This window comes from Pleurodeles waltl, chromosome 1_2 (assembly GCF_031143425.1).
Source record: "Pleurodeles waltl isolate 20211129_DDA chromosome 1_2, aPleWal1.hap1.20221129, whole genome shotgun sequence".
In the NCBI taxonomy this organism is placed as follows: domain Eukaryota; kingdom Metazoa; phylum Chordata; class Amphibia; order Caudata; family Salamandridae; genus Pleurodeles; species Pleurodeles waltl.
In genome coordinates this window covers 1,109,421,381-1,109,447,949 of record NC_090437.1, presented here as the reverse complement: position 1 = coordinate 1,109,447,949, position 26,569 = coordinate 1,109,421,381, and the positions used below count along the sequence as shown (strand labels likewise).

Here is a 26,569-nt window from a genome sequence, read left to right as displayed (position 1 = left end):
TGCTGTATGGATGAACTGGTCAAGGATATTTGCTTACGCTTTTCCACCTCTCCCTCTTATTACATTTCTGGTTCTGAGGATCAGGCAGACATCTCTCACCATGATTCTTGTAGCTACCACTTGGGCATGCCAGCCATGGATCACCAGACTTCTGGACCTCTCAGTAGTTCTCTACGAGAAGATCCTCAACGGGTCAGATTTTCTCACTCAAAATCAGGGACAAATTAGACATCTAGATCCCAAGTCACTCAAATGTACAATACGAGTCCTGAAGTTATAGAGTTTGGTTACTTAGGATTGCCTAAAGAATCTATTGACATTCTCAGGGAAGCTCGTAGACCCACAAATAGAGCATGTTAAGCTGCAAAATGGGAATGTTTTGTATGCTACTGCCAACCCAAACATATTAATCTCATTAAAGGTACTGTCCAAGACAACTTTGTTTTTTATTTGTTCCACTTACAGAAAGCAAATTTAGCTTACACTTCCATTCGCTTACATCTTGCAGCTATAGTTATATATACAGAACAGACAACATACTTCATTGTTCAGAATCCCAGTCATCAAAGCTTTCATGGAAGGCTTTAAAAGGGTAATTTTACCCAGAGTGCCTTCTTCACCATCCTGGTACCTCAATATTGTGCTTACCAAGCTCATGTGCCCTCCTTTTGAATCACTTCATTCATGCCCTCTTCAGTATCTTTCTTGGGAAGTTGCATACTTAGTTGCTATCACATCACTCAGACGCGTTAGTGAACTCCAGGCCCTAACCTTGGAAATAACTTTCTTCCAAATTTATAGAAATAAGGTGGCCCTTCACACAAACCCAAAGTTCCTTCCTAGAGTGGTACCCCAGTCCATATTTACCAATCCATTGAACTACCAGTCTTCTTACTGCAGCCTGCCTCAGTTTCCTCTACACTTTAGATGTTAAAAGTGCATCATCAGGCTGCACATAGTGGGTTATTATTTAGCTTATATACTGGCATCAGATTTCTTTCTGCTACACATAGCACTTATCCTCATAGTTTGTTAGATAATGTATTTTTCACATGCAGTGCGCACAGGATATAGCTGATCACGAGCACATTACATACGGCAAAACTGTAAGAAACAGTTTATAAAAGAAAATGTATTAACAATAAAACAAAAGGAAAACAAAATATCATACAATAAAACATATTACATTTTGTTACTTGTGTTATATGTATTTGTATGGTGTTCATGTCACCTGGGAGGGTCTCCTGCCTGGAACAGGGGTGCTGCCCTGACTTGGCCTATTTGAGAGCTAGGTTTTCAGTTTTTTACGCAATTCTGGCACTGAACTGGCAGCTTTGATGTGCAGGGGAAAGTGGTTCTTTGCTCAGTGGCGGTTACAAATAAAAAAAAATGCACAGAAGCAAAAACTTGTTTGTGCACTGTATGCAGTCGAAATAACTGTGTAAAATAATGTAGAAACATAACATTCATCATTAAAGAATACACACTTTTCAGGCGTAAATTAATGTAGCATAACTCCTGTCATTCTTGCGTCATATTGGCTGAAAGTGCTCTTTATGATAAGAAATTATCAAAAAGTGTCTCTTCTGTCTTTGTCTCTACAAGCTGCTAATCAAAATGAGGTGGAAAAAGGTCAGTAGCTCTCTATTCTTTTCTTGTTTTCTACCTTTTAATTCCTGTGATTTCGTGTAGCTTTCAGTTATGGCAATGATGCATGAAATGTAAAGCAGAGTGGCGTCTGAGTTCACGACCCAGGGGATTATTTAGAGCTTGGTAGAGAGGACATGCTGTAAATCTGCTGTAACAATCTTGGTGGATTACTATGCCACATAGCAGTCCGAAGCAGTAATTAGGGTTAGATGACCTGTCATATTTCCTCCCACTGCGCACGCGCCAGTGGAAGATTTGTACGTATAGCTTGATGGCCGTTGGTCCCTGGTGAAAGTACCACAGACCGTTGGCCTTATTTAGGGCAAATGTTGAGACGTGCTCTCTTTTCTGTTTGGGATCACTAGGAAAAGCCTGGCTGACTACCAGAGTGTCAGGGTCCTTCGTTTTTGTTTATTACAAATTGACTTCTGCTTGCCAAGTTAGTTCTGAAAAACAAAAACATTTTTCTGACTGGCTGCATGAAACATGGTGGCCACTCAGCAAACTTTCAATGCCTTCAGAGGAGCTGCCATGGCAGTGGCTCCTCTGTGAGCAGAGGGATCTCTTTCAGGCAGCAGAGATCTTTAAATAAGGTGGATGGTCATCCTCCCTGGCAAAAGGCAGGCCACCTGATAAAACCCTAAAACACCACACTTCTTAGTTCCTAAATGACTGTTTAGTGAAATGTCTCCTTTTCTTTAAATTTTACAATGGAGCCAGTCCTAGAAAACCTGATTCATTGTATAGAATCAAAGGCATTTCTGTCACCTAACAATTTACTTCTCATGAGCTAATTCGCATCAAAACCTCTTTTGTCATTTCAATAGTTCCTCTTGATTTAGACGGCCTTCAGTACACACAAATTACTAGTCGTTCATACACCCATTGTCTATGTGCTTCAAATCGAGGTAGACAAGTTAAAATGACTTGCTTCGATCTGCACTGTTGGTCAAGACTGGACTCTGGATTCCATCTCCTGGTTCCACTGATGAGACTCAGATATTCAAGCACATTTGCCTTTTTTTAGAAGATCCAAACTGTGCTTCCTTTTCATGGTCAATACCTTGCTTCAGCTAGTTTCTTCAGGGACCGAATTAGCCACTTGCACTTCCGTTTCCACTTTTTCAGTATTATAGCTTTGGATTAGCAAAATAACATCTAAACCAACCTGGAATGAATAAAAGCAACCCTTGATAAATATTTCTCTCTCTTATTTGACCTTTTTGGAGAGCAGTAGCTTTGTCCAGACACAAGGAACCAACCAGTATAAGTCAGAACAATGTCCTTTCAAGCTTAGAGTACTGCTTACATTATGGAAAAGGGGAAGCAGGGAACCATGGGCAGTGCCAAAGTTTTAGGTTGAGAGCAGTTCCTTTGTAAAGAACACACTACAACACCATTGATACTTAGATCTGCTCACCTGAAATGCTTATTGTACTAGTATAGTTTTAAGCACAGGATTAACACACTGCAATCCTAGCCAAACTAGAAAATGGCAAAGCCTTTTGCCAATTTTACAGCAAAGTCTTTAAACCTAGTATTGGCAAGTGCCATCCATTCTGAGCTGGAAAATGCTAAAAGCCTTTTACCATTCACTTCACAGTAATACAGCTTTGGACTGATACAATACTATGCAGGCCAACCTAGAATGAATAAAAGCAACCACTGACACATGTGTTTCACTCTTGTCAGAGCTCATCATAAAGGTATAGCTTTGTCCAGTCTCAATGGACAGTCAGTATCAGTCAAAGAAATGCCATTTCAAGCTTAGAGTGCTGAATAAGTTATGCAAAAAGGAAGCAGGAAACCCTGAGTAGTTCCATATTTTAGGTTGTGAGCAGTTCCTTTATATAGAGCACTGTAAAACACCACTGACACTCCAAATCTGCTCACCTCAAACGTGGCATCCATGCCAAGCTAGAAAATGAAAAAGCCTTTCACCATTTTACAGCACAGTCTTTAAGGATAGGATTAGCAAGTGCCATCCATGTTTACCTGAAAATTGGCTAAAGCCTTTTACCATTCCATGTATACCATTCCTTGGTATATCTACTATTCCAAGCACATTATTACAGTTTTGGATTAGTAAAATACCATTAAAGTCAACCTGGAATGAATACAAGGAATCCCTGGAAATATGTTCCGCACTTATCTCTTATCAAAGAGGGATAGCTTTGTCTAGACACAATGGAACAGCCAGTATAAGTCAAAACAAAGCTGCATAAATTATTCAAAAAAGGAGCAGGGAACCCTGGGGCGGGTTTGTGTGTGTGTGTGTGTGTGTGTGTGTGTATATTTTCTAAGTTTGAAAATATAGATTCAATTTGATATGATTTTTCTTAAAATAAACAAATTAATCTCTTAGCGTAAACAAATTAATTTATTATAAAATAAATTAAATATGCTTCAATAAATATTACAACATACTTACATATACAGTTGATAGCGAGAATGAGATTTCTTTTATATTGTTTTAATGGTAATTATAAATTAAACTAATATTTTTACAATTATTTATTAAATATTTAATTTTAGTTAATGTGGTGAACATTTTCATATTTTACTTTTAGGTTAAGCTTAATGACTTTCAATTAATTTAAGTTTTATTTTTTTAAAGTATTTTTAGTATTTCTTTATAATTATGAAACATTATTAATTATCCCTAAACTTTATCGTAGACAGACCACCCCTGTGGCGGACATCTCCACCTATATGTGAAAGTTACGAGGTGCAACTTTACACTCATAACTCCTATTCTGCAGGCACCCCCACCCCCTCTTTTGAGGGGGTGCAGCAACTAAGTCTGCATTTCAAAATGGTGAATAGTGAAAAAATATAATGCTACTACTATGAAATGGTCAATAGCAAAAAAAAAAAGTGTAAAGTTACTACTGGGTGTATGTAGATTTGCCTTTGTGAATAGGCCCTCTTTAATCAGTTTGTGCTCATCCTGTCTGTTTTGATTAGTGTACATCCACATTTTATATTTTTCATCGGTTAGCTGGTTTAAGTTGTTCGTAAATCAGAAAGTAGCTTTGCACTGCTTGAAAGGAGTGCTTTTCAGTTTGGTCAAATTATGAACGTTTCCATTCTGGATAATTTCTAACATGGCAAACACTGGTATTGTAAAAATATTTCAGAGCACTACAACCATGGACGTCAGTTCAGCAAAATGCCAGGAGTAGCAGAAATAACATCAGGCGCACTTTGACCTCCACATTTACTCACAAACATACTTACACATAAACACAAATTCTCACTTACACACGCGCACACACACACACAAAACACGTAAACTCTCACCCACAAGCACACACACAACATACATTTAAAAGCATTTTACTTACCTCAGGTGCCATAGAAGGGCATATTCCAGCTAATTGTACCCCATTTTTATTAGACTAATAGTGAATGATATGTTATTGTTCACTGTTAGTGTAATAAAATTGGACAGAAAACAAGGAGACTGGCGGCCCAACTGAGCTCCATTAGCACGAGCCGCTTCTGTGTTCCTGGCACTGAATTTGCCGCCTCTGAGGCCAGGGGTCGCAAGTGGCAAGCTAGGGGTCGAACTGACATGACCACAACATTCATGATTTTAGTTGATTGAAAAGTACTGTTTTACATTAGTGCCGAATTAGGTTTTTCAACATATTTTCTGTTGGGAATAGCTTCATACAGTGTGCACTAATGTCTGAAAATTGTAGTGTGCGAACCTGCTCTAATCATATCACAGGGCATGTGCGCACACGGGTGAAAAAGCATGTTTTTTGTTTATGTACTCTTGCGGTAAAGGCCAGTCTTTTAGCCACTGAAGAGTCTGTACAACAATAATAGAAGCCTCAAAATGTAGTTTACACTGTAAATCAATGCATGGTCCCTGGGGATCCAAAAGCGCCAGGGTCAGAATGGAACACAATTATTAGTTCAAAATGATCGCTGCCTAAATTCAAAACTTGGCAGACGTACCTTGCTAATGGCAAAACGCCTCTCCCAGATTTAAATTATTGGAAATGCTTGGAAATTACAAGAACTATTTATTTAATTACTTAGTCAAACATTATAGATCGAACATTAGCCAATTAGCAGAGACCCTAAAAGGGTCTCGTGTCGTAGAGAGGTCAGAACGAAGCAGAAGTACAGGACTTTGATGTATGTACTAAGTTATTTTACTGTCGAGGCTAACATGAAAACTCGATTTAGCTTCTTGTAATTGTGGGAAAGATTGGTTTCATTATACAGGGAGTGCAGAATTATTAGGCAAATGAGTATTTTGACCACATCATCCTCTTTATGCATGTTGTCTTACTCCAAGCTGTATAGGCTCGAAAGCCTACTACCAATTAAGCATATTAGGTGATGTGCATCTCTGTAATGAGAAGGGGTGTGGTCTAATGACATCAACACCCTATATCAGGTGTGCATAATTATTAGGCAACTTCCTTTCCTTTGGCAAAATGGGTCAAAAGAAGGACTTGACAGGCTCAGAAAAGTCAAAAATAGTGAGATATCTTGCAGAGGGATGCAGCACTCTTAAAATTGCAAAGCTTCTGAAGCGTGATCATCGAACAATCAAGCGTTTCATTCAAGATAGTCAACAGGGTCGCAAGAAGCGTGTGGAAAAACCAAGGCGCAAATTAACTGCCCATGAACTGAGAAAAGTCAAGCGTGCAGCTGCCACGATGCCACTTGCCACCAGTTTAGCCATATTTCAGAGCTGCAACATCACTGGAGTGCCCAAAAGCACAAGGTGTGAAATACTCAGAGACATGGCCAAGGTAAGAAAGGCTGAAAGACGACCACCACTGAACAAGACACACAAGCTGAAACGTCAAGACTGGGCCAAGAAATATCTCAAGACTGATTTTCCTAAGGTTTTATGGACTGATGAAATGAGAGTGAGTCTTGATGGGCCAGATGGATGGGCCCGTGGCTGGATTGGTAAAGGGCAGAGAGCTCCAGTCCGACTCAGACGCCAGCAAGGTGGAGGTGGAGTACTGGTTTGGGCTGGTATCATCAAAGATGAGCTTGTGGGGCCTTTTCGGGTTGAGGATGGAGTCAAGCTCAACTCCCAGTCCTACTGCCAGTTCCTGGAAGACACCTTCTTCAAGCAGTGGTACAGGAAGAAGTCTGCATCCTTCAAGAAAAACATGATTTTCATGCAGGACAATGCTCCATCACACGCGTCCAAGTACTCCACAGCGTGGCTGGCAAGAAAGGGTATAAAAGAAGGTAATCTAATGACATGGCCTCCTTGTTCACCTGATCTGAACCCCATTGAGAACCTGTGGTCCATCATCAAATGTGAGATTTACAAGGAGGGAAAACAGTACACCTCTCTGAACAGTGTCTGGGAGGCTGTGGTTGCTGCTGCACGCAATGTTGATGGTGAACAGATCAAAACACTGACAGAATCCATGGATGGCAGGCTTTTGAGTGTCCTTGCAAAGAAAGGTGGCTATATTGGTCACTGATTTGTTTTTGTTTTGTTTTTGAATGTCAGAAATGTATATTTGTGAATGTTGAGATGTTATATTGGTTTCACTGGTAATAATAAATAATTGAAATGGGTATATATTTTTTTTTGTTAAGTTGCCTAATAATTATGCACAGTAATAGTCACCTGCACACACAGATATCCCCCTAACATAGCTAAAACTAAAAACAAACTAAAAACTACTTCCAAAAATTTCAGCTTTGATATTAATGAGTTTTTTGGGTTCATTGAGAACATGGTTGTTGTTCAATAATAAAATTAATCCTCAAAAATACAACTTGCCTAATAATTCTGCACTCCCTGTATGTTAGAGCAGTCTCTAAACAGAAACAATGATTGTGAATAGCAGAGTATATTTCTGACCATGATAGCCAGAGAGCCACCAGAGTTCAGCATCCTTGGTGGCCACTGACCTTACCATGCATGCAGGGTGGCTGCATATATGAAACAAAGGATTAGTACTTGGAAAGAGAGCTGGTATAGTTTCTAAATTATGGCAGTTTTGTAGCTTTTTACCTCTTGAACCTTAGAGGACTGTGCCAACAGCTCATCTGTCCTTCAAAGGGAAAGAATACCTGAGCAACGCAAATATATCTGGGAATGCTGATGGCCAGATACGCACCAGCATATGATTAAACTACGAACACTAGTTCCCTGGGGAGGGTGGCAAGTACAGGTGTGACAACTTAAAAAAAACATCTAACCATCAGACGTATGATATATTTAGTAATTTCGTGTATTTATGTTGCTTTTAAACTCACACATTCGTGCTGCCACTTACTTAGAATCATCATTCCCGAACACCTCACAGTAGATTCTCATATACAGAACCTGAGATCCATGTTTCAGTAATCATAGATGGTTTTTAGGGCCAGATGTACCAAAGGATTTTACCCATTCTGTGTCTATGGGAAAAAGATTTGGTACATATGGCCCTTAGTCCTCTATATACTGAATAGAAAGAGCAAATGGGTCTTAGTGATTGTTAGAAATTGGGTTTCTGGTTGGCAGAGGCATGCATCCTGTACAAGCAGAAACCACAGTCCTAGTCAGGGTAAGTCACAAACATACCTTAGGTTAGCCTGTGCTCATCCTCTGGTAGCTTGGCACAGAGCAGTCAGGCTTAATTTAAGAGGCATGCATAAAGTATTTGTGCAACACTTCAAACAGTAAAATATTGAAAGCGGCACACAAAAATAATCCACACAAGGTTAGAAACACAGAGCTTAATTTAATGAACAAAACGACAAACGTCTAATTAGTAGAACTTGAGTTATGAATTTTTAAAGATTAAAATGCAACTTAGTGCTTAAAACTATGAAGGGCCATCAGGTTTAAATCCAAAAGTTCAGGCCAACCGTGATGGATTGCGGGTTGGGTACAGTCCCAGATAAGTCCAGCTGAAGTTTTACCTTCTCAAGAATTGGGCCAACAGTCCCGTTTGCAGGGAGGAAGTTCGCTGGGAGCAAGGACAGCGTTGGTGATGATGGTCCACGGGTGCCAAGATTCGTCCCGGCGTCGGGGACAGGCAGGTGGAAGCCTCGCAGTCACGAGCAACAATGCTTGCTGTGTGAGGAGACAAACTTGTTGCGGCTCGTGCTGATTCTTTTGGTGAGCGGTGTGTTCTGGAGAAAACAGGCCAATTTGCATTCGCAAAGAATCCAAACGATTGCTTTCAGGAGCCAAAAAACCCCTTCCAAGTGACCAGGACCTGAGAGGTGCCTCTTGGGAGGTCAGGATCTGCATTGAAAATGGGTCCAGTTGCTGTGGGTAGCCTATTATTTCCATGAGGCTCAGATCAGTAGGCCAGCAGAGTAGCCTTTGGAGTCACTCTGGGGTCCTGGGTTCAAGGTGAAGTGCAGGTCAACAGTTCCTTTTAGGGCAGCATTCCATCAGAGTAGCAGTCCTTGTAGCAGCACAGCAGTCCTTCTTGCTGCCAGAGTATCCACAGGTCCAGAAGTGAAGACTTACAACAGGGGGTATGCAGCCTTGTGAGTGGGAACAGGACACTGCCTATTCAGGTTTAAGTGTCAGCCCCTCCCTCCCATCCTGCACAGAATGGCCCATCATGGCAAATCAGGCTGTGGATGTCCCTTCAGTCACACCTAAGCTCCCTTTGTGTGTGGCTGTCTAGAGGGAATACACAAGCCCAATTGTCCCTCCACCCCAGATGTGAATTGGAGGCAGGCAGCAGGCACCAAATGGCTAAAGTAAGACACCAGATTTCTAAAAGTGGCAGTTTCAGAACTAGAGTTTAAAATCTGACTTTACCATAAATTGTCCTGTTAAATTACGAGTCCAGAGATACCAAACTTATCTCTTCCTGACTGTGAATTACACTTACACTATTGTAATACAGTAATCCCAATGTTATCCGATAGGAGAGATATGCGTTGCAGAAGTGAAAAATACATTTGGGAGTTTTTCCCTACCAGGACACGTAAAACTTTAAAGTACATGTCCTACTTTCTAACTACACTGCATCCTGCCAGTGGGCTGCCAGGGCCTACCTTAGGAGCGATTTATATGTAATAAAAAGGAAGGTTTAAGATTGGAAAGAGGTTTAACACATGCTCTGCAGTGGCAGGCCTAAGACATGGTTAAAGGGCTACTAAAGTGGGTGGCAGAGCTGCAGGCCCACTAGTAGTATTTAATTTACAGACCCTAGGTACAAGTAGTGCACTTTACTAGGGACTTGTAAGTAAATAAAATATGCCAATTTTTGTATCAGCAATGTAACCATGTTTACAGGAAAGAGTACACACAGTCCCAAAGCCAACAAAAATGAGGTCAGAAAAAGAGGGTGGAGGAAAGCAAAAGGTTTGAGATGACTCTTCAGAGAGGGCCAATTTCCAGCAGTGATGGAGATGAGGCTCTGGATGATCTACTCTTACTCTCCAGGGCAGGTTTTTAGAGAATAAAAACCTGCACATTGAAACCTCTGTACTTGAGTTTGTAACAAAGGTCATGGGCAGTGATGGCTAACCATTGATAAGTGAAGTGAAAACTTTTTTGGGAATTAGATCACTTACTGGCAGCCTTTACCGATTGAGTCCCAATTTTCTGGTAGAATGCTCATCATGCTACTGTGGTTTGTACTGTAGTGGAGTGTTTCCATCTTGTATTCTAAGAAGACAATATAGAGTAGCAAAGTGTAGTTATGTTAAACATTGGCCATGGTACCCACTACTGCAGCATGGTGCTCTGAAATTTAAGAAAGAAGGTAGCACGAAAAATGATCACATGACTTGAACCACACAGGGAAGACATTTACAGCCACATAGTGTCCTCCGATACAATACCTATCTAGAGTAAACCATTTTTAGACCTGACAGGCTTAAGGTGGTTATCCCCCAACTTTTTGCCTGCCTCCTTCCACTTTTCTGACACTGTTTGTGCTGGTTGTAGGACTCTGCACACTTTACCAGTGCTAAAGTTCATATGCTCTCTCCTTTAAACATGGTAGCATTGGTTCACACCCAATTGGCATATTTGATCTACTTGTAAGTCCCTAGTAAAGTGCACTACATGTGCCCACGGCCCGTAAATTGCATGCTACTCGTGGGCCTACACCACTGGCTGTGCCACCAACATAAGTAGCCCTTCATCATCTCTCAGGCCTGCCATTGCAAGGCCTTTGTGTGCAGTTTCACTGCCACTTCGACTTGGCATTTAAAAGTACTTGCCAAGCCTTAAACTCCCCTTTTTCTACATATGTCACCCCTAAGGTAGGCCCTAAGTACCCCATAGGGCAGGGTGCTATGTAGGTAAAAGGCAGGCCATGTTCTATGTGTCCTGGTAGTGGAAACCTCCTAAATTCATTTTCCACTACTGTAAGGCCTGCTCCTTTCATAGGATAACATTAGGGCTACACTCACATACTGCTTCAGTGGTAGATTCTGATCAGAAAGGGGAAACCAGGTCATATTTAGTATGACGAGAATGGTAATAGAAAATCCTGCTTATTGGTGAGGTAGGATTTTATATTACTATAATGAAATGCCACTTTTAGAATGTGAGCATTTCTCTGCATTTAACTCCATCTGTGCCTTACAGCCTGTCTCCAATCAATGTCTGGGCTGGGCTGGTTGACTCCTTCCCTGTGCATTTCACCCAGACAACCACAAACACAGGATACTCAGTCACACCTGCACTCATCTGCATACTGAATGGGTCTTCCTGGGCTGAAATGGAGGAGGGTCTGGCACTTACATTTCAAAGGCTAGTGGGCTGCCCTCACACAATGAACTGCCAAACCCCCTACTGGGACCCTGGCAGACAGACCTGTACTGAAAGGGGACCTTGTGCACTTTAAAACCACTCTTTTAAGTCTCCCCCGCTTCAAAGGCATTTCTGGGTATATAAACTGGGTTCCTGACCACACCAAATCAGACACTTCTGGACCTGAACCTGCAACCTGTCGAGAGGGACTGCCTGGCTGTCCAAAGGACTCATCTGGACTGATTTGCTGAGAATGACTGCTGCCCTGTTGTTGCCCTGCTGTCTTGCTGCCCTCTGACTTTGCTGAGAAATGCTCTCCAAGGGCTTGGATTGAACTTGCCTCCTGTTTTTTGAAGTCCCAGGGCCAAAAATACTTCATCTCGTCAGGAAACTCCGTGTGCGCTGAAAATCGATGCACAGCCTGCCGGAAATGACGTGCAGCCTTCCTTGCGACAAGAAAATTGCCGCACAGCCAAACCGGAATGACCCAGTCCGACTTCCCAAATGAAGATTCAACACAGCACCTGCCTTGAGGCCAGAAATACGACACACAGTCCTACTGAATCGACGCACAGCCGAACCGAAACGACGTTCCCTGACATCCCAAGTGGAGTATCTATGCAGCGCCTGCCATGCAAAAGGAAATTTGGTGCATCGCCTACTGAATCGATGCAATGCCTGTGACGTCTTCCCCACACCCAGGACTTTCCCTGCTTCGTCCCTGGGCATCAAAAAGATCCCCGCATTGCAGTGAGGAAGCAAAACTGTGTGCCGTAAATCGACGCAGAGCCCCTTGCAGTGTGGAAAGAAACGATGCATCTGTCCCACACCGTAAATAGTAACGCACACCCTATTTTTCCACGCATCCAAACAAGAGACAACTGTTGATTTCTAAGATTTAAGACTTTTTAATTTTGCAAAAGTGATATCTCAACTTGTCCTTATTGAATCTTTATTGTTTTGACCTTAATTTAACCAGATAAATATTTTATATTCTTCTAAACCTGTATGGTGCATTATTGTGGTGTTTTCACTGTGTTACTGTATGATTTGTTGCACAAATACTTTACACATGTGACTCCCTGACTTGGTTCTGGCCAGGAGTCCACTTGGCTCCACCAGCCTGCCCCCGTGCCCCTGAGCCGCTCTGACTGCCGCCTGGACAGCAGTTCGAGGCCCTCCTCCACCCGCAGGCACCTGCCTGCTCCTCATCCCTGGTGCCTAGTGGTAGGCAGCTCAGGTTACCGTATAAGTAACCCTTTGTGTTTTCTATTTCTATACTTTTGTGGTTGCCATGTACGTATTTGTGCCGTATTATTCCATTTCTGCACTCTTTAGTTGCCGTGTACGTATTTGTGCCCTGTGTTCCCATTTCTGCACTCTTTAGTTGCTGTGTACATATTGTGTCGTATTATTCCATTTCTGCACTCTTTAGTTGCTGTGTACGTATTTGTGCCGTATTATTCCATTTCTGCACTCTTCAGTTGCTGTGTACGTATTTGTGCCGTGTTTTTCCATTTATGCACTCTTTAGTTGCTGTGTACGTATTTGTGCTGTGTTTTCCCATTTCTGCACTTTTTAGTTGCCGTGTACGTATTTTTTTGTAGTTCGCTGCTTTTTGTATTCTGCATTCTGCCCCCCCCCCGCTGTCAGCGCTCACTCCGCACCCTCTCTCTCTCCCCGCCCTTTTTCTCCTTTTTCTCCTTTCTCTGGCCGGTCTCCGCTTTCCCTGCCGCTGCCTCCCCTATGGTCCCACCCCCCGCACACACCCATTGGCCTCCCTCCTCCCAGCTGAACACCCTCTTAATGGCGGCGCCCGTGTGACTCCCTGACCTGGTTCTGGCCAGGAGTCCACTTGGCTCCACCAGCCTGCCCCCGTGCCCCTGAGCCGCTCTGACTGCTGCCTGGACAGCAGTTTGAGGCCCTCCTCCACCCGCAGGCACCCGCCTGCGCCTCATCCCTGGTGCCTAGTGGTAGGCAGCTCCGGTTACCCTATAAGTAACCCTTTGTGTTTTCTATTTCTGTACTTTTGTGGTTGCCGTGTACGTATTTGTGCCGTATTATTCAATTTCTGCACTCTTTAGTTGCAGTGTATGTATTTGTGCCGTGTTTTTCAATTTCTGCACTCTTCAGTTGCCGTGTACATATTTGTGCCATGTTTTTCCATTTCTGCACTCTTCAGTTGCCGTGTACGTATTTGTGCTGTGTATTCTCATTTCTGCACTCTTTTGTTGCAGTGTACGTAGTTTTTTGTAGTTCTCTGCTTTTTGTACTCTGCATCTCAGCGCTTGCTCCGGTCCCTCTCTCTCTCCCCGCCTGTTTTCTCCTTTCTCCGGCTCCGGACGGTCTCCGCTTTCCCTGCCGCTGCCTCCCCTGCGGCCCTGCCCCCCGCACACACCCATTGGCCCTCCCTCCCTCCTCCCAGCTGCCTCACCCTCCCACCCCACCCTCTTAATGGCGGCCGCTGAGCGGACGCGCCGCTGGCTCGCCGGAGGCATGCCAGAGGCAAGCCCGTCTGCGCCCGTCCGCGCCCGTCCGCGCCCGGACCGTGCCCAGCGCCAGTCCCCCTGGCCCCCCCTGCCGGGACCCCCCAGACAACACTATTCCACAAACACACTCCACACCCTCAACCCAGGAACACGCCCCGCATGCACCCAAACCAACCCCACACACACACAAGGACCCTTCACATGTTACGCCTGCTGCTTTTCCTGCTCCACCTCTCACATCTCTGACACTCACACGCCACACACCACCCCAGGCACCCCCCACACCAAACACCACAACCTCAACACAACAGACTCACGCACAACCCCCACACACACCAACAGGCCCCATCTCAAGAAACCCCACAACCCCAACACACTCCACTACAACACCTCCAAAACCCACAACACCACCACAGGCACCCACACCAACAGCATCACATAACACAATAACAACACCCCAAACAACCATCTCAACTGCCTACTCCTCAACATCCGATCCCTACACAAACACGCCATAGAACTCTGGGACCTCATCACACCACACTCACCTGACATCGCCTTCCTCACAGAAACTTGGACAAACCGACATAGCCACAGCCACACCTGACGGATACAAACTCTAACGCAAAGACCGCCTAAACAAACCAGGAGGAGGCATCGCCATCCTGTACAAAGACACCATTAAGGTCACCACCAATGCACACGACACCCTCGACAGCGCAGAACACATGCACTTCCTAATCCACATAAACAATAATACCACCCTCAGAGGAACACTCATATACAGACCCCCAGCACCACACCCCCCCTTCTGTGACACCATCACCGACACATCAGCCCTCACACACTCATCTCCACAGATTGCATCCTCCTCAGTGATTTCAAATTTCTCCTGGAGAACCCCCAAGACCACAACACCTCCTCCCTCCTAGACAACCTCACCAACCTCGGACTCAAACAACTGGTCACAGCACCCACCCACTCAGCAAGACACACACTAGACGCAATCTTCACTTCAAGCCAGCACATAACCTACACCCACACCACCGAACTCCACTGGACCGACTATCACTGCATCCATTTCTCCTTCACCAAACCCCCCTCACACCACCAACAACACACCATGCCCTACCGCTTGTGAGACAAGATCCCCTCAGAACACCTGAACTCCCAACTGGCACAGAACCCCCCGCCCACACCAACGACCCTAACACTGCTGCCCACGACCTCACAAATTGGATCACCACCTGCGCAGACACACTCGCCCCCTCAGAAAAAACATCACCACCCGCAACATCAAGAATGCCCCATGGTTCACCACTGAACTCCACGACTCCAAAAGCAAATGCCGCAAAGCTGAGAAAGCCTGGCGACAGGATCACTCAATCACTAACTTCTCCACCCTCAAAACCACTATTCGCCCTCACCACCAACTCATACGCACCACTAAAAGAGCATACTACAAAACGCATAGATAGCAACTCCCACAACAGCAAAGAACTCTTTACCATCATCAAAGAGCTCTCCAAACCCAAAGCCAGCAACATAGACCCCACACACACACAACTCCTCTGCGACTCCCTCTCAAACCACTTCCACCGCAAAATCCTAGACATACACAATAGTTTCACAACACACACACCCCCCACTCATCCAACACAGACCCCCCTCACACACCCCAGCCTACTTACCACCTGGGCCCCTACCACCATCGAAGAAACCGAAACAACTATGAACTCCATCCCCCACTGACCCTTGCCCTCACCACGTCTACAACAAAGCCAGCCCCACCATTGCCCCAAGCTTCGTGACATAATCAACACCTCATTCAACACCGCCACCTTCCCAGACCCCTGGAAACACGCAGAAATCACCACACTCCTAAAAAAAAAAAAAAAAAGCTGACCCGGACAACCTCGCCAACTACCGCTCCATCTCCCTCCTCCCCTTCCCCGCCAAAGTCACCGAAAAACTAGCAAACACACGCCTATCCCACTTCCTGGAGGAAAACAACACACTCGACCCCTCCCAGTGCGGTTTCCACAAGAATCACAGCACGGAAACCGCCCTCATCGCATTCACTGACGACATCAGAACCAGAGTTAACAAGGGTGAGACCGTCGCACTCATCCTCCTAGACCTCTCCGCGGCCTTTGAGACCGTCTGCCATCACACACTCTGCACACGTCTCCACAACGCAGGGATTCAACACAAAGCCCTAGACTGGCTCACCTCCTTCCTCACCGATAGAACCCAAAAAGTCTGCTTCCCTCCCTTCCACTCCACCGCCACCAAAATCATCTGTGGTGTCCCCCAGTGATCCTCCCTCAGCCCCACATTCTTCAACATTTACATGACCCCACTCGCCAACATCCTCCGACCGCACAGAATCACCATCCTCTCCTACGCAGACAACACCCAACTCATCATCTCCCTCACCCGCAACCCCACCACCAGCAAAACCAACCTCCACGCTGCACTCCTCGACACCGCCGCCTGGATGACAGCCAACCACCTCAAGCTCAACTCCAACAAAACTGAAATAATCATTTTTGGACCCACCAAAACCACATGGGATGAATCCTGGTGGCCCACCGCCCTAGGCCCCGCTCCTACCCCTGCAAACCACGCACACAACCTCGGCATCATTCTAGACCCCTCCCTCTCCATGACCCAGCAGATCAATGCCGTCACCTCCTCCTGCTTTAACACTCTCCGCGCGTTGGAAAAAACCTTCAAATGGATTCCCTTAGAGACCAGAAAGACCGTCACCCACGCACTCATCAGCAGCAGGCTAGACTATGGTAACGCCCTCTACGCCGGCATCACACTCAAACTGAAACGCAAACTCCAGAGAATTCAGAACACAGCCGCACGCCTCATCCTGGATCTCCCTCGCCATGAACACATCTCACCACACCTCAGATCCCTTCACTGGCTCCCCATCGACAAGAGGATCTCCTTCAAAATCCTCATCCACGTGCACAAATCCCTCCACAACAACGGCCCAACCTGCCTCAACCATAGAGTTAACTTCCACACTCCCATCTACCACCTCCGATCTGCGGACCTCGCACTCGCCACAGTCCCCTGCATCAAACGCACCACCACAGGTGGCAGATCCTTCTCTTACCTCGCCCACAAGGCCTGGAACTCCCTCCCCACGACCTCCGCAAGACCCAAGATCTCCTGCTTTCAGAAAAAAACTGAAGACATGGCTGTTCGAACAGTAACCTCCCCCTCCTCTACCCCCCCACCTAAGCGCCTTGAGACCCTAGCGGGTGAGTAGCGCGCGCTATACAAAATTTTGATTGATTGATACACATTATATTCTAAGTTATGCCTGACTGCTCAGTGCCAAGCTACCAGAGGGTGGGCACAGGATAATTTGGATTGTGTGTGACTTATCCGGACTAAGATTTTGGTCCCTACTTGGACAAGGGTGTATACCTTTGCCAACTAGAGACCCAATTTCTAACAACCATCAACATTTTGCTCTGTCTAAGCTTAGGGCCTTACACATAGTTAGGTAATAATATGACAACATGGCTTTCCTATTTGCATAACTGTGTGGATTTTGGTGGACAAGATGTTTGGAGAACCCCACCCATGGGCGTACGATGTGTGCAAACAAGTGTAACTGAGGGGATGGCAAAAGGGAGCACTTGGTGGCGGTCTGTGGGAAGGTGATTAGGGGATGCTGTTCTTGGTGACTTGTTTTGTTCTCCAGTGGAAATACAAATAAAAAGATTTAAACAAAGAGGGTAGCTTACCAGTTACCTATGTTGTAAGAAGCCTGCACTGCTCACTGTATTTGTTGGTGTGGTGTGTGGGTCATTTTGAGGAGGCTGTGGAAGTGTCTAAGTGATAAAACAAAGGGGTACGTAGGAGCAATCTATAATAGGTTTTTGTGTCAGTGGCCTACAAGGTATTGTTTGCAGCAGCTTCTTCACTTGCATTCTTTTCAGTGTGTATGATTTGGCACACATTGTCGCAGGGTTAACAAAAGGAGCACGGTCATAGTACTAATGTTGCCCTCAGCCAGGCTGATCCGCAGACCGTGATGATGAAGTAATAAATAATTTGGTATCTATGAAGTGCTGTGAGTAAAACGCTAATAAACTTTGTGTTGCAGAATACATGTCCTACCCTCAGGAAGTAATGGTACCCCATTAGTTCTGGCAACACATCCTGGAAGGGTGAAGGAGGAAACGCTGTGTACCAAACGAGGTCTTCCTTACACTGAACAATCATCTAGAAACAATAACATTCAAGGCGACTTGGTTCCATGCTTAAACTAATGTCTGAAATGAAGGCGGGTCATTTTGATGGAAACAACATTGCATAGACTTCAGTAAACTGTGGGAAAGAGTATGAGTCAACTTACATGACAAATGGATATCATGAGTACTAATGGAGCTATTGTACAGGAACACAATGTTGCATTCAGCCAGACAACTATGCCAAATGATTGTGTTGCAGAGCATTGTGGTACAGTGTCAGTGCTGAAAAAGTTAACCAATAATAGATGTTACATAAGGTTTATTAGACAAAGAGCAAGGCTGAACTCTCTCCTGCTGGAAAAGATCAAATATCAATCTTCACTGACACTGGGTGTCCTTTAATATCCTGATAGAAAGCGCCCTAGTTACACTGTACACACTAAGCAGGCTTTGTCATTAGAAATTCTCTCTAAGTAGGGTCATGCATGACATGGCTTACTTCAACCTTGACATCTTAGATTACATGTATATGTCTTTTGGAATAAGCAAGGTGACAGTGAAGGCAGAGGTCAGTGCAGCATGCATTGCTCAGCTTGGCTCTTAGTGCCGTGGCTTATGTACTTCCCACAGGTTCCTTCCCTACTTCCATGCTTCACGTGGTAGGCACCCTCTACGTGCTATGCTTCATAGCTCTGCCTTCGTCACTGGGCTTGATTCTTGTGGGCTCAATGCTTGGGTTAAGATGTAGTGCTGCAAAGGTTCAGCAGCATCCTCCTGGCGAACACACCGCCAAACAACTGATGTCTCAGCAACGCAACCCCCTGTCCTCCAAGACGACACAAATCCTCTTAGTTCTCAGCTAAAGGTATGTAAGATGGCAGCCTGTAACACAGGTATATCCACCTGCATGGGTGCTGCACGTAAAAAGGGTTTTGTATGTCATCTTTGAGTAATGGAGTTCTCCCTTCTCTTTGAACCTTTGGCTGGTGCTACCAATGAATTCCAAAACTGTTAATTTAGCCAAATCATTCACCTTCATAACTGAGAACCTCAGCCTGAAATCCCAGGTAATTTCAGGTAAAAGAAAGTATTTAAAAGGATGTTACCAAGTAACACTTACCAGTCAGTTTAAGCTACTCGTTACAAAGACGATCTTAAAATTGCAGTCCAGTCCTTTAAACTCTCACATATGGACTGCGGAAATTGAGCGATAACTCTCCTTTTCCAAAAGCGACAGCACCACAGAGAATAGATCGACAGCAAAATATGTAGTGACTGAAAAGCATAAATGTGAGCATATCACCTCTGTTCTCTTCACTGAAATGGTTATCATGGGAAGCCAGACGTGTCTTCCAAATAGCATACGTGAAATATAGGACAGTCTGATCAACTTGCGTCCATTCCTAAACAAGAACGGAAGATCTCTGGTTGCGCATGGAAACACACGAGCAAAGCACACTGCAGGCAAACAAGAAAATAACAGACCTTCTCAAGAACTGCCCCTAAAGTCAGATTGCTCAAACAACGCCAACTCTGCCCCCTTTCAAGCGTATTTTGAAAGACCTCCTTCTGAGCAAACTCATGGGTACTGTAATGTTGCACTGTGCTTCGTGGTTCGTGCACATTAATAATTGATGCAACAGATTTCTGGCTTTCGATGGTCGACATGTCATTTGTGTTACTCGTGGTGCCAAGAGACTGCGTTTGCCGTCAACGCCCCTTTTCATTATCAACTCACGTGACCCTGGGGTCACTTACACAATAGAAATCGGACAGGGGTGTGTGTGTGTGTGTGTGTGTGTGTGTGTGAGAACCCCTTCATTTTCCAAAATAATGGTAGTGCCCACGCGTGTTGTGTCACACACGCAACACTACATTCCTCCCAAATTCACAAATAGAAACTTTAACAAATGGCACGAAGTGAGATTCCGAATAGGACATGTCAAACAAATTTAAAATGAACATAGTCGTGATTACATAATAGTGTTTCACTACTCATACCAGGTGGTCCTTCAGTCTAGTCGACGGTGCAGAGTTACCCCGTAGTTCTTACCTGGAGCACTTGGTGCGGCTTGCCAATGGCATAGGCTCCCGTGGAACGACAACAGATTTACTAACCTGCTCAGGTGCCTCACCACCATGGTCAGATTCAGTCGGGCCCCAGTGACTTTTCTGACTGGTCATCTTCGAACAGCTCCTCTCTACTTGGGTCCACCTGACTGAACCCCTTTTCAGTATCCAAAACAAGTTCAGCAGATTGAAATCGTTTGAACCAGGAAATGTTTTGTGCAATCCTCTCTGTTTCTCTACAGGCTACGATCAAAGATCCTTGACATCTGACGATGGTACAGGGGCGTACCTCAAAAGGCAACCGGAATTTACTGCCTGGACAACTATCTCTTACAAGAACTTGATCACCTACTCGCAGATCCAAAGGTTTTGCCCTCCGATGGAGGCTTGCTCGGTCATTAGAGTCCTTCCGCTATTCTTGTCTCTCATGTCCGGGTGTTGGTGTCCATGATTCGTGGTGAGGAATGAAATCAGTAACCACACAGCCCATGGATAGGTGGCTCGGTGCTATTCCGGTAGTTGAGTGTGGTGTTTGTCTGCAATCCCGCAGAAAAGAATATATCGCTATCTCGGGTCCCTCTGTCTTGGCAGACGCTATTCTGATGACTTTGTTTAATGTCCTCATAAATCGTTCTACCTCTCCATTCGCTTGAGGCCACCTAGGGGTGATTTTCTTGTGCCTGATGCCGAGGGACTTTAGATAGTCAGCAGATTCTCTGCCTTGGAAAGGAGGACCATTGTCGGTCCAGATCTCTTGGTTCATACCATGAGTGGCAATAGTCTTTTCTACCTTCGGGATTACTTCAGTCGCAGTCAGTGATGGGGCTATTTCCACTTCTGGGTATCGTGAAAAATCATCAATCAGTACTAGCATATGGTGGCCATCTGGCAGGCTTCCAAAGTCAAGACTGGTGGAGACCCAGGGCTTTTGGGGGCTTTTCGCTGTTACTACTGGAACTGGTACATTTGATTCTCCTGTCGCTGGGCACCAATGACATGAGCGTACCAATGTCTCAACTTTCTCATCCATCCCCGGGAACCAGACTTTGGTCCGGAACCTGCTTTTCGTCTTTACCATGCCTTGGTGTCCTGCATGGGCTAGTTGCACCACTCTGTCTGCAAGGCTGGCTGGGATTACTATCCTGTGTCCTCTGAGGAGGAAACCATCACCACTGACTGTTAATTCATGACGGACATGATGTAACCTCTCTAGCGACAGTCTAGCTACCGGGGTGAGGTGATGCCATTGTCTCGGTATGCCATGCCATTGATTGGTGTGCACCGCTTGTATCACTCTTTGTAGGACTTCATCTTCTTTGGTAGCCTGCTGAATGACTTCTAATGAGGTGGGCAAAGGTCGTGATCTTTTGACTATGCACTTCACATATTCTTCTGTTTCTTGTGCTTCATCAGCTTCTGCTACGGTGGCCAACCTCGGATGTTGTGAGAGGTAGTCAGCAGGGTTACTTGATCATGGGCAATATTCTACTCTGCAACTATATTCTTGTAGTTGCAACATCCATTTTTCTATCCTGGGCAGCGGCTTGGAGGCCATGCCATTGAATAGAGGAATGAGCAGTTTGTGATCCGTCATGACCATGAATGGATGTCCATACACATACAAATGGAAATGCTTGCACGCCCAGGGAATTGCGATTGCTACTCTCCCAATTTGCAAGTACCTCTGTTCCATCTCAGTGAGAAAGCGACTCGCATAGTCTACCGGGGCCCATTCTTCGGTTTGTACTTTTTGCATCAGAACCGCACCTAGCCCTGTAGGGCTGGCATCCACTGCAATGGTGGTGTCTCTCTTGGGGTTGAAATATCGCAGACTGGTGTCAGTTGATAGTGCATCCTTGGTCACTTGAAACGCACTCACCTGGGCTTGGCCTCACGACCACACGTTGGCAGATTTGTCAAGTCTCGGAGGGCTTGAGTTAGGAGTGTAAGGTCTTTGAACCGTCCATAGTAATTTACCATCCCTGGGAAACTCCGGACTTCTGTCATGTTTGTGGGAGGTGGTGCAGTCTTGATGTCTTTCACCTTTTTGTGGTCTGGAGCTACCCCTTGCGCTGAAAAGGAATATTAAAAAAACTGTATTTTATCTTTGAGGAACTCACACTTCTCTCTATGAAGTGTGAGTCCTGCATCGTGTATCCTCTTCATGACTGCCTTCAGTCGTGTGTGGTGTTTTGGTATAGTTCTAGCATAAATCAGTACATCATCACTAACATTGATGGTGCCAGGGAGGTCCATTAGGAGCTCATGTATTGTGTTTTGAAACACCTCAGTTGCACTGGAGATGCAAAAATTGAGTCTCCGGTGGCGGTGAAGTCCTACGTGGGTCAAGAATGTGGTAATGTATTTCGACTCTTCCGCAAGGACTAGTTGATGATACCCGGACCGTAGGTCTAACTTCGAGAACCAGCTAGCTTCACCTAGCTCTCCAATGAGGTCATCCATCATTGGGGTGAGGTGGTGTTCTCTTTTTATCGCTGTGTTGAGTAGTCACATATCCACACAGATTCTGACCTCTGCCAGTTGTTTCGGTTTCCTTGCTACCACAATTGGTGAAACCCATGGTGTTGGACCATCTGCCTTCTCAATAATGCCAGCAGCTTCAAGTTTCTCCAACTCTCACTCCACGAGAGGTCTTAAATGGAATGCTCTTCGTCTGTGTCGTAGGGCTACTGGTTGCACTGACCGGTGTATGTGGATGGTGACTTGTTTGTCTTTAAGGCATCCTATACCTTCAAATACCCCTGGAAAGGCCTGCAAGATGTCATCCATAGACTCTAGATGAACTCAGAAGGTAAAAGTCACGATGCCTAACACTTCTGCGGCGTGACATCCTAGAAGGGTGCGTTGGACTTCCTCTGCAACATACATATGTGCCTCTATCTCATTGGACCCATAGCGGATGTCAGTCCGGAATTTCCCTTTCATGGTTAATGATCATATTTGTCCATATGCAAACACTCTAATCGGTGCTGGCGTCAGGGGAGGCGGTGGTTGAAGCCTTTGGTAAGTGGCGTTTGACATGACATTTATGGACGCTCCTGTGTCCACGATGGCAAGGACGGGACTATCTCCTACCACCACTTTCGGTAGCTTTCCACTCTCCTGAGTGGTGGTGCTGAGGGTGAAAATGGAGTGTACAGTTTGTGTTTCCTCTTCATCGTCGTCCATTTCATTGTTTGGCGTGTGTGTATCTATGGCTGAATTCACTGTGGCTAGAGATGCCTCTTCTCTCGAGGATCTACACACATGTGCATAATGATTGGGTTTGCCGCAACTGCCGCACCTCTTTCCTTTGGCAGGACAGTCTTGCATGCAGTGGAACGACCCCGCCCCCCCCCACAGTGGCCGCACGTTTTTGGAGTCTGTGTTGTTTTCTGAGGTCGCGGTTTGTTTGGCATGGGTATTACTGCAGCGACCTGTTCTACTTTGATTGGGTTCTTAAGTGCCACTTCCATGTGGGAGGCTCTTGCTTTTGACAATTCTTTCGTGCTCCCCATGGTTGGTATGTCCGCTAGGGACCATCCTGATTCTTCCTAAGATGCGTTCCCTGAGATTTGAGGATGCACACCTTGGATGACCTGCCCCCTAATTTCCTCAGTTTCATTGTGGAGGGTGCACGCACTAGCTAGCTCATTGAGTTTTATGTAGAAGACGTCCATGGAATCTTCGCGGAGTTGTCATGCTTGCCTGAAGACAAATCTCTCATAATCAATGTTGGCCATGGGTTCAAAATGTGCCCTTAAGGCTGCAATGAGGGTAAGGTCTGTCTTTGGTTCTGCTTCAACAAGTGTTTTGGATATGCAGTGAATATCCTCCCTCCCAGATGCAGTGTCATTGCTCTCTTCTGTGCATCTTTAGTTTTCAGGTCTTCAAAAAATAGCATGACTCTCTCCACCCAGTCTTTCCAGCGAGAAGCTTGCGCTGATGGTGCACCTTCCAATATGAATGGCTCAACTGGGGATATGGAATTCATGGTGATGGTGTGACCACTCACGACGAAACAGAAGTGATTGTAATGGAGTAGGAAGGGCTAGTCTCTGTCTTTTTGTTTTGATTATTGTTTTTTTTGTGGACTAGAAATATTTTTTTTTGTTTGAGCACTAACTTCCTTGGAAGGCAATCACAGCTAAATTCACTTAGACGAATGTAGCTGGCAACAGACATCCAGTGAATCGGAGAGTGTGGGTCACGTGCTGTGCCTTAAAGAGGCATTCAACTGTGCAGGCAGGTGGCGTGGCCTGTATACACTCACCGGGCCAAGGAACAGGATCACTGGGCTCCGGTTTCCTTTGTGGAGGACGAGAGGTGAAGAGGAACGCGCTGGGGCACACCTCTGAAGCAGGACACGTGATCGGGTGGGCTCCGATCCGGCACTCTTCAGAGCTATTTAGCCGTGGCACGACCACTGCTCGCCTCGAGTGCAGGCGTGTGGCCGCCCCATCTGGGCAGCACACGGTACGTCGGACCCTCGTCGGCAATGTAACGGCATGCTGTGCTTCGTGGTGCGCCCGCATTAATAATCGATGCAACACATTTCTGAGTTTTCGGGCTTTTGACGGTTGGCATGTCATTTGTGTTACTCGTGGTCCCAAGAGACCTCGCATGCTGTCAATACCCCTTTTATTATCCTGGCTCACGTGACCCAAGGGTCACTTACACAATAGAAACCGGGCAGGCGTGTGTGTGTGAGAACTCCTTCATTTTCCACTTTAATGGTAGTGCCGGCGCTTGTTGCGTCACAAGCGCGACACTACAGGTACGACACTTACTTTAATTTGTTTAATTTCCTAACCTTCTGTGCCAAACTCATTATTTCTCCTGATGCCTTTCCAAAACCCTATACCATACTCAGATACTCTTTATCATTTAACCCTCATGCGTTAAGACTTTTTCAAAATAAATAGAAAACACCTGGTGCCTTTCATTTTCCTTATATCATGCAAAAGGCTACTTTATTCCATACCTATCTCCTTCATGATGTAATGCACTGCGCATAATCGAGTCAGTTTTTCTCTCCCCCCCGCACCCCCAAGCAAGGTACCTTAATGCTGCAGGCACTTGAGACTTAACAATAGACCTTTACAGTGCCTGCTCCACACCAGCAAGTCTGAAGACCCTCGTTGGCAAGGTCTTTCTAGTATGTCAATACCTTCTGCTGTGCTTTGAGGAGGCCTATGGCACCATTACTCTCAAACTTGTGTTGTAATCCGTTCTGCATGCTGTGTCCTTGCACATCCTTGCACATACCAAATATGCTATCTGGCCTTAAATTTAATTATAAATTGTATTTGTATATCGCTTGCTACCCATGACGAGGCGTAGCGAAAACCAAATGTTCTACATAGATAATTTGAGATTAAGATCTCAAATTTACCACGTATGGAGGAGTGAGCCACAAGGGGAAAGGATGAATACTCGGGATAGTGGCTACAGACATTTCTTGCCCTCATTTACTAAAGTTTTGCTCGGGTGCGACACAACACAGATTACCATTGTAAAGACCTGCGTTCGTGGAACTAAACTGTTTCGCCTCCCATGATCGTCTGCACAAACTTGAGCGAATGAAGGTTATATGTTTATATCATGAACTGTTGGCAAAGCTAGACATTCGCACCACTCTTATTCTACATTTGCAACTTAAAAATAGTATTGTTTGGAAAGCTGACACACAGTCAAGTGTACAACAAACACAAATCAAGAGTACCTAGTTCCTTACAGTTTGCAAATTTACCTTTGCACGATAATTTTCTTGTTAAATGCACCCTAACGAGATTGGTATTATCCGGGTCGCCACTGCTATGTTTTTATTGCTCAGGCTTCTCAACTCATCGTCAACTTGTTGACGTCTTGCTGTGTAGCTGTTCACTTACAGAAATATTCTGCAGAGCTCATCACATCAATCGGTGCACATTCACATATTTATGTTTTACGGACGACTGCAGATTTAGCAGGCATGTAATACTTGGTTAAAAGGAGCCAGGGCACACACTGCGTGTGCGGTACAAGCCTTAAGTGAGTAAAAGGTGCATAACAAAATCTGAAATGTCTGATCAGCTTCAGCCCCACTTGCATGACATACCAAATGCATGATAAAAGTGCATAATAGGAGTCACCCTGGGAGTTCGCTGGCACACGTGGCCAAGCAGGAAACAATATTTCCGTTCTTACGTTCTTCTATCCTGCTGAAGTGTGACAAAAGTGCCGAAGGCGCTACTTTCACCCAACAATAAGCTTGATGTACACAATTATCGCTTTAACAACCGTGGACAATTTTTAATGCAGAGCATTGGCAACATATTTGTGTTTAAGTCGGATTTCTTTTAGTCAAGCAAATGTTGCTGTTCTGTTTGTCTCAAAGCTTTCCGGCACTCTGGATCCCCAGAGAACAACCTGATTTC

General features: G+C 45.2%; 1 protein-coding gene across 2 annotated transcripts in view; it reads left to right on the top strand.

The window, feature by feature from the left end:
• Positions 1 to 26,569, top strand: part of SLIT2 (slit guidance ligand 2) — a 598,494-nt gene that overhangs the window by 531,628 nt on the left and 40,297 nt on the right. The window contains exon 29 of one of the 2 annotated variants that reach the window (XM_069202175.1): positions 1,606 to 1,632. The exons of the other annotated variant lie outside the window; for it this stretch is intronic. Coding sequence (XP_069058276.1) covers positions 1,606 to 1,632 — 27 coding nt within the window. The remainder of the gene's footprint in view (positions 1 to 1,605; positions 1,633 to 26,569) is intronic. 2 annotated transcript variants of the gene reach the window in all.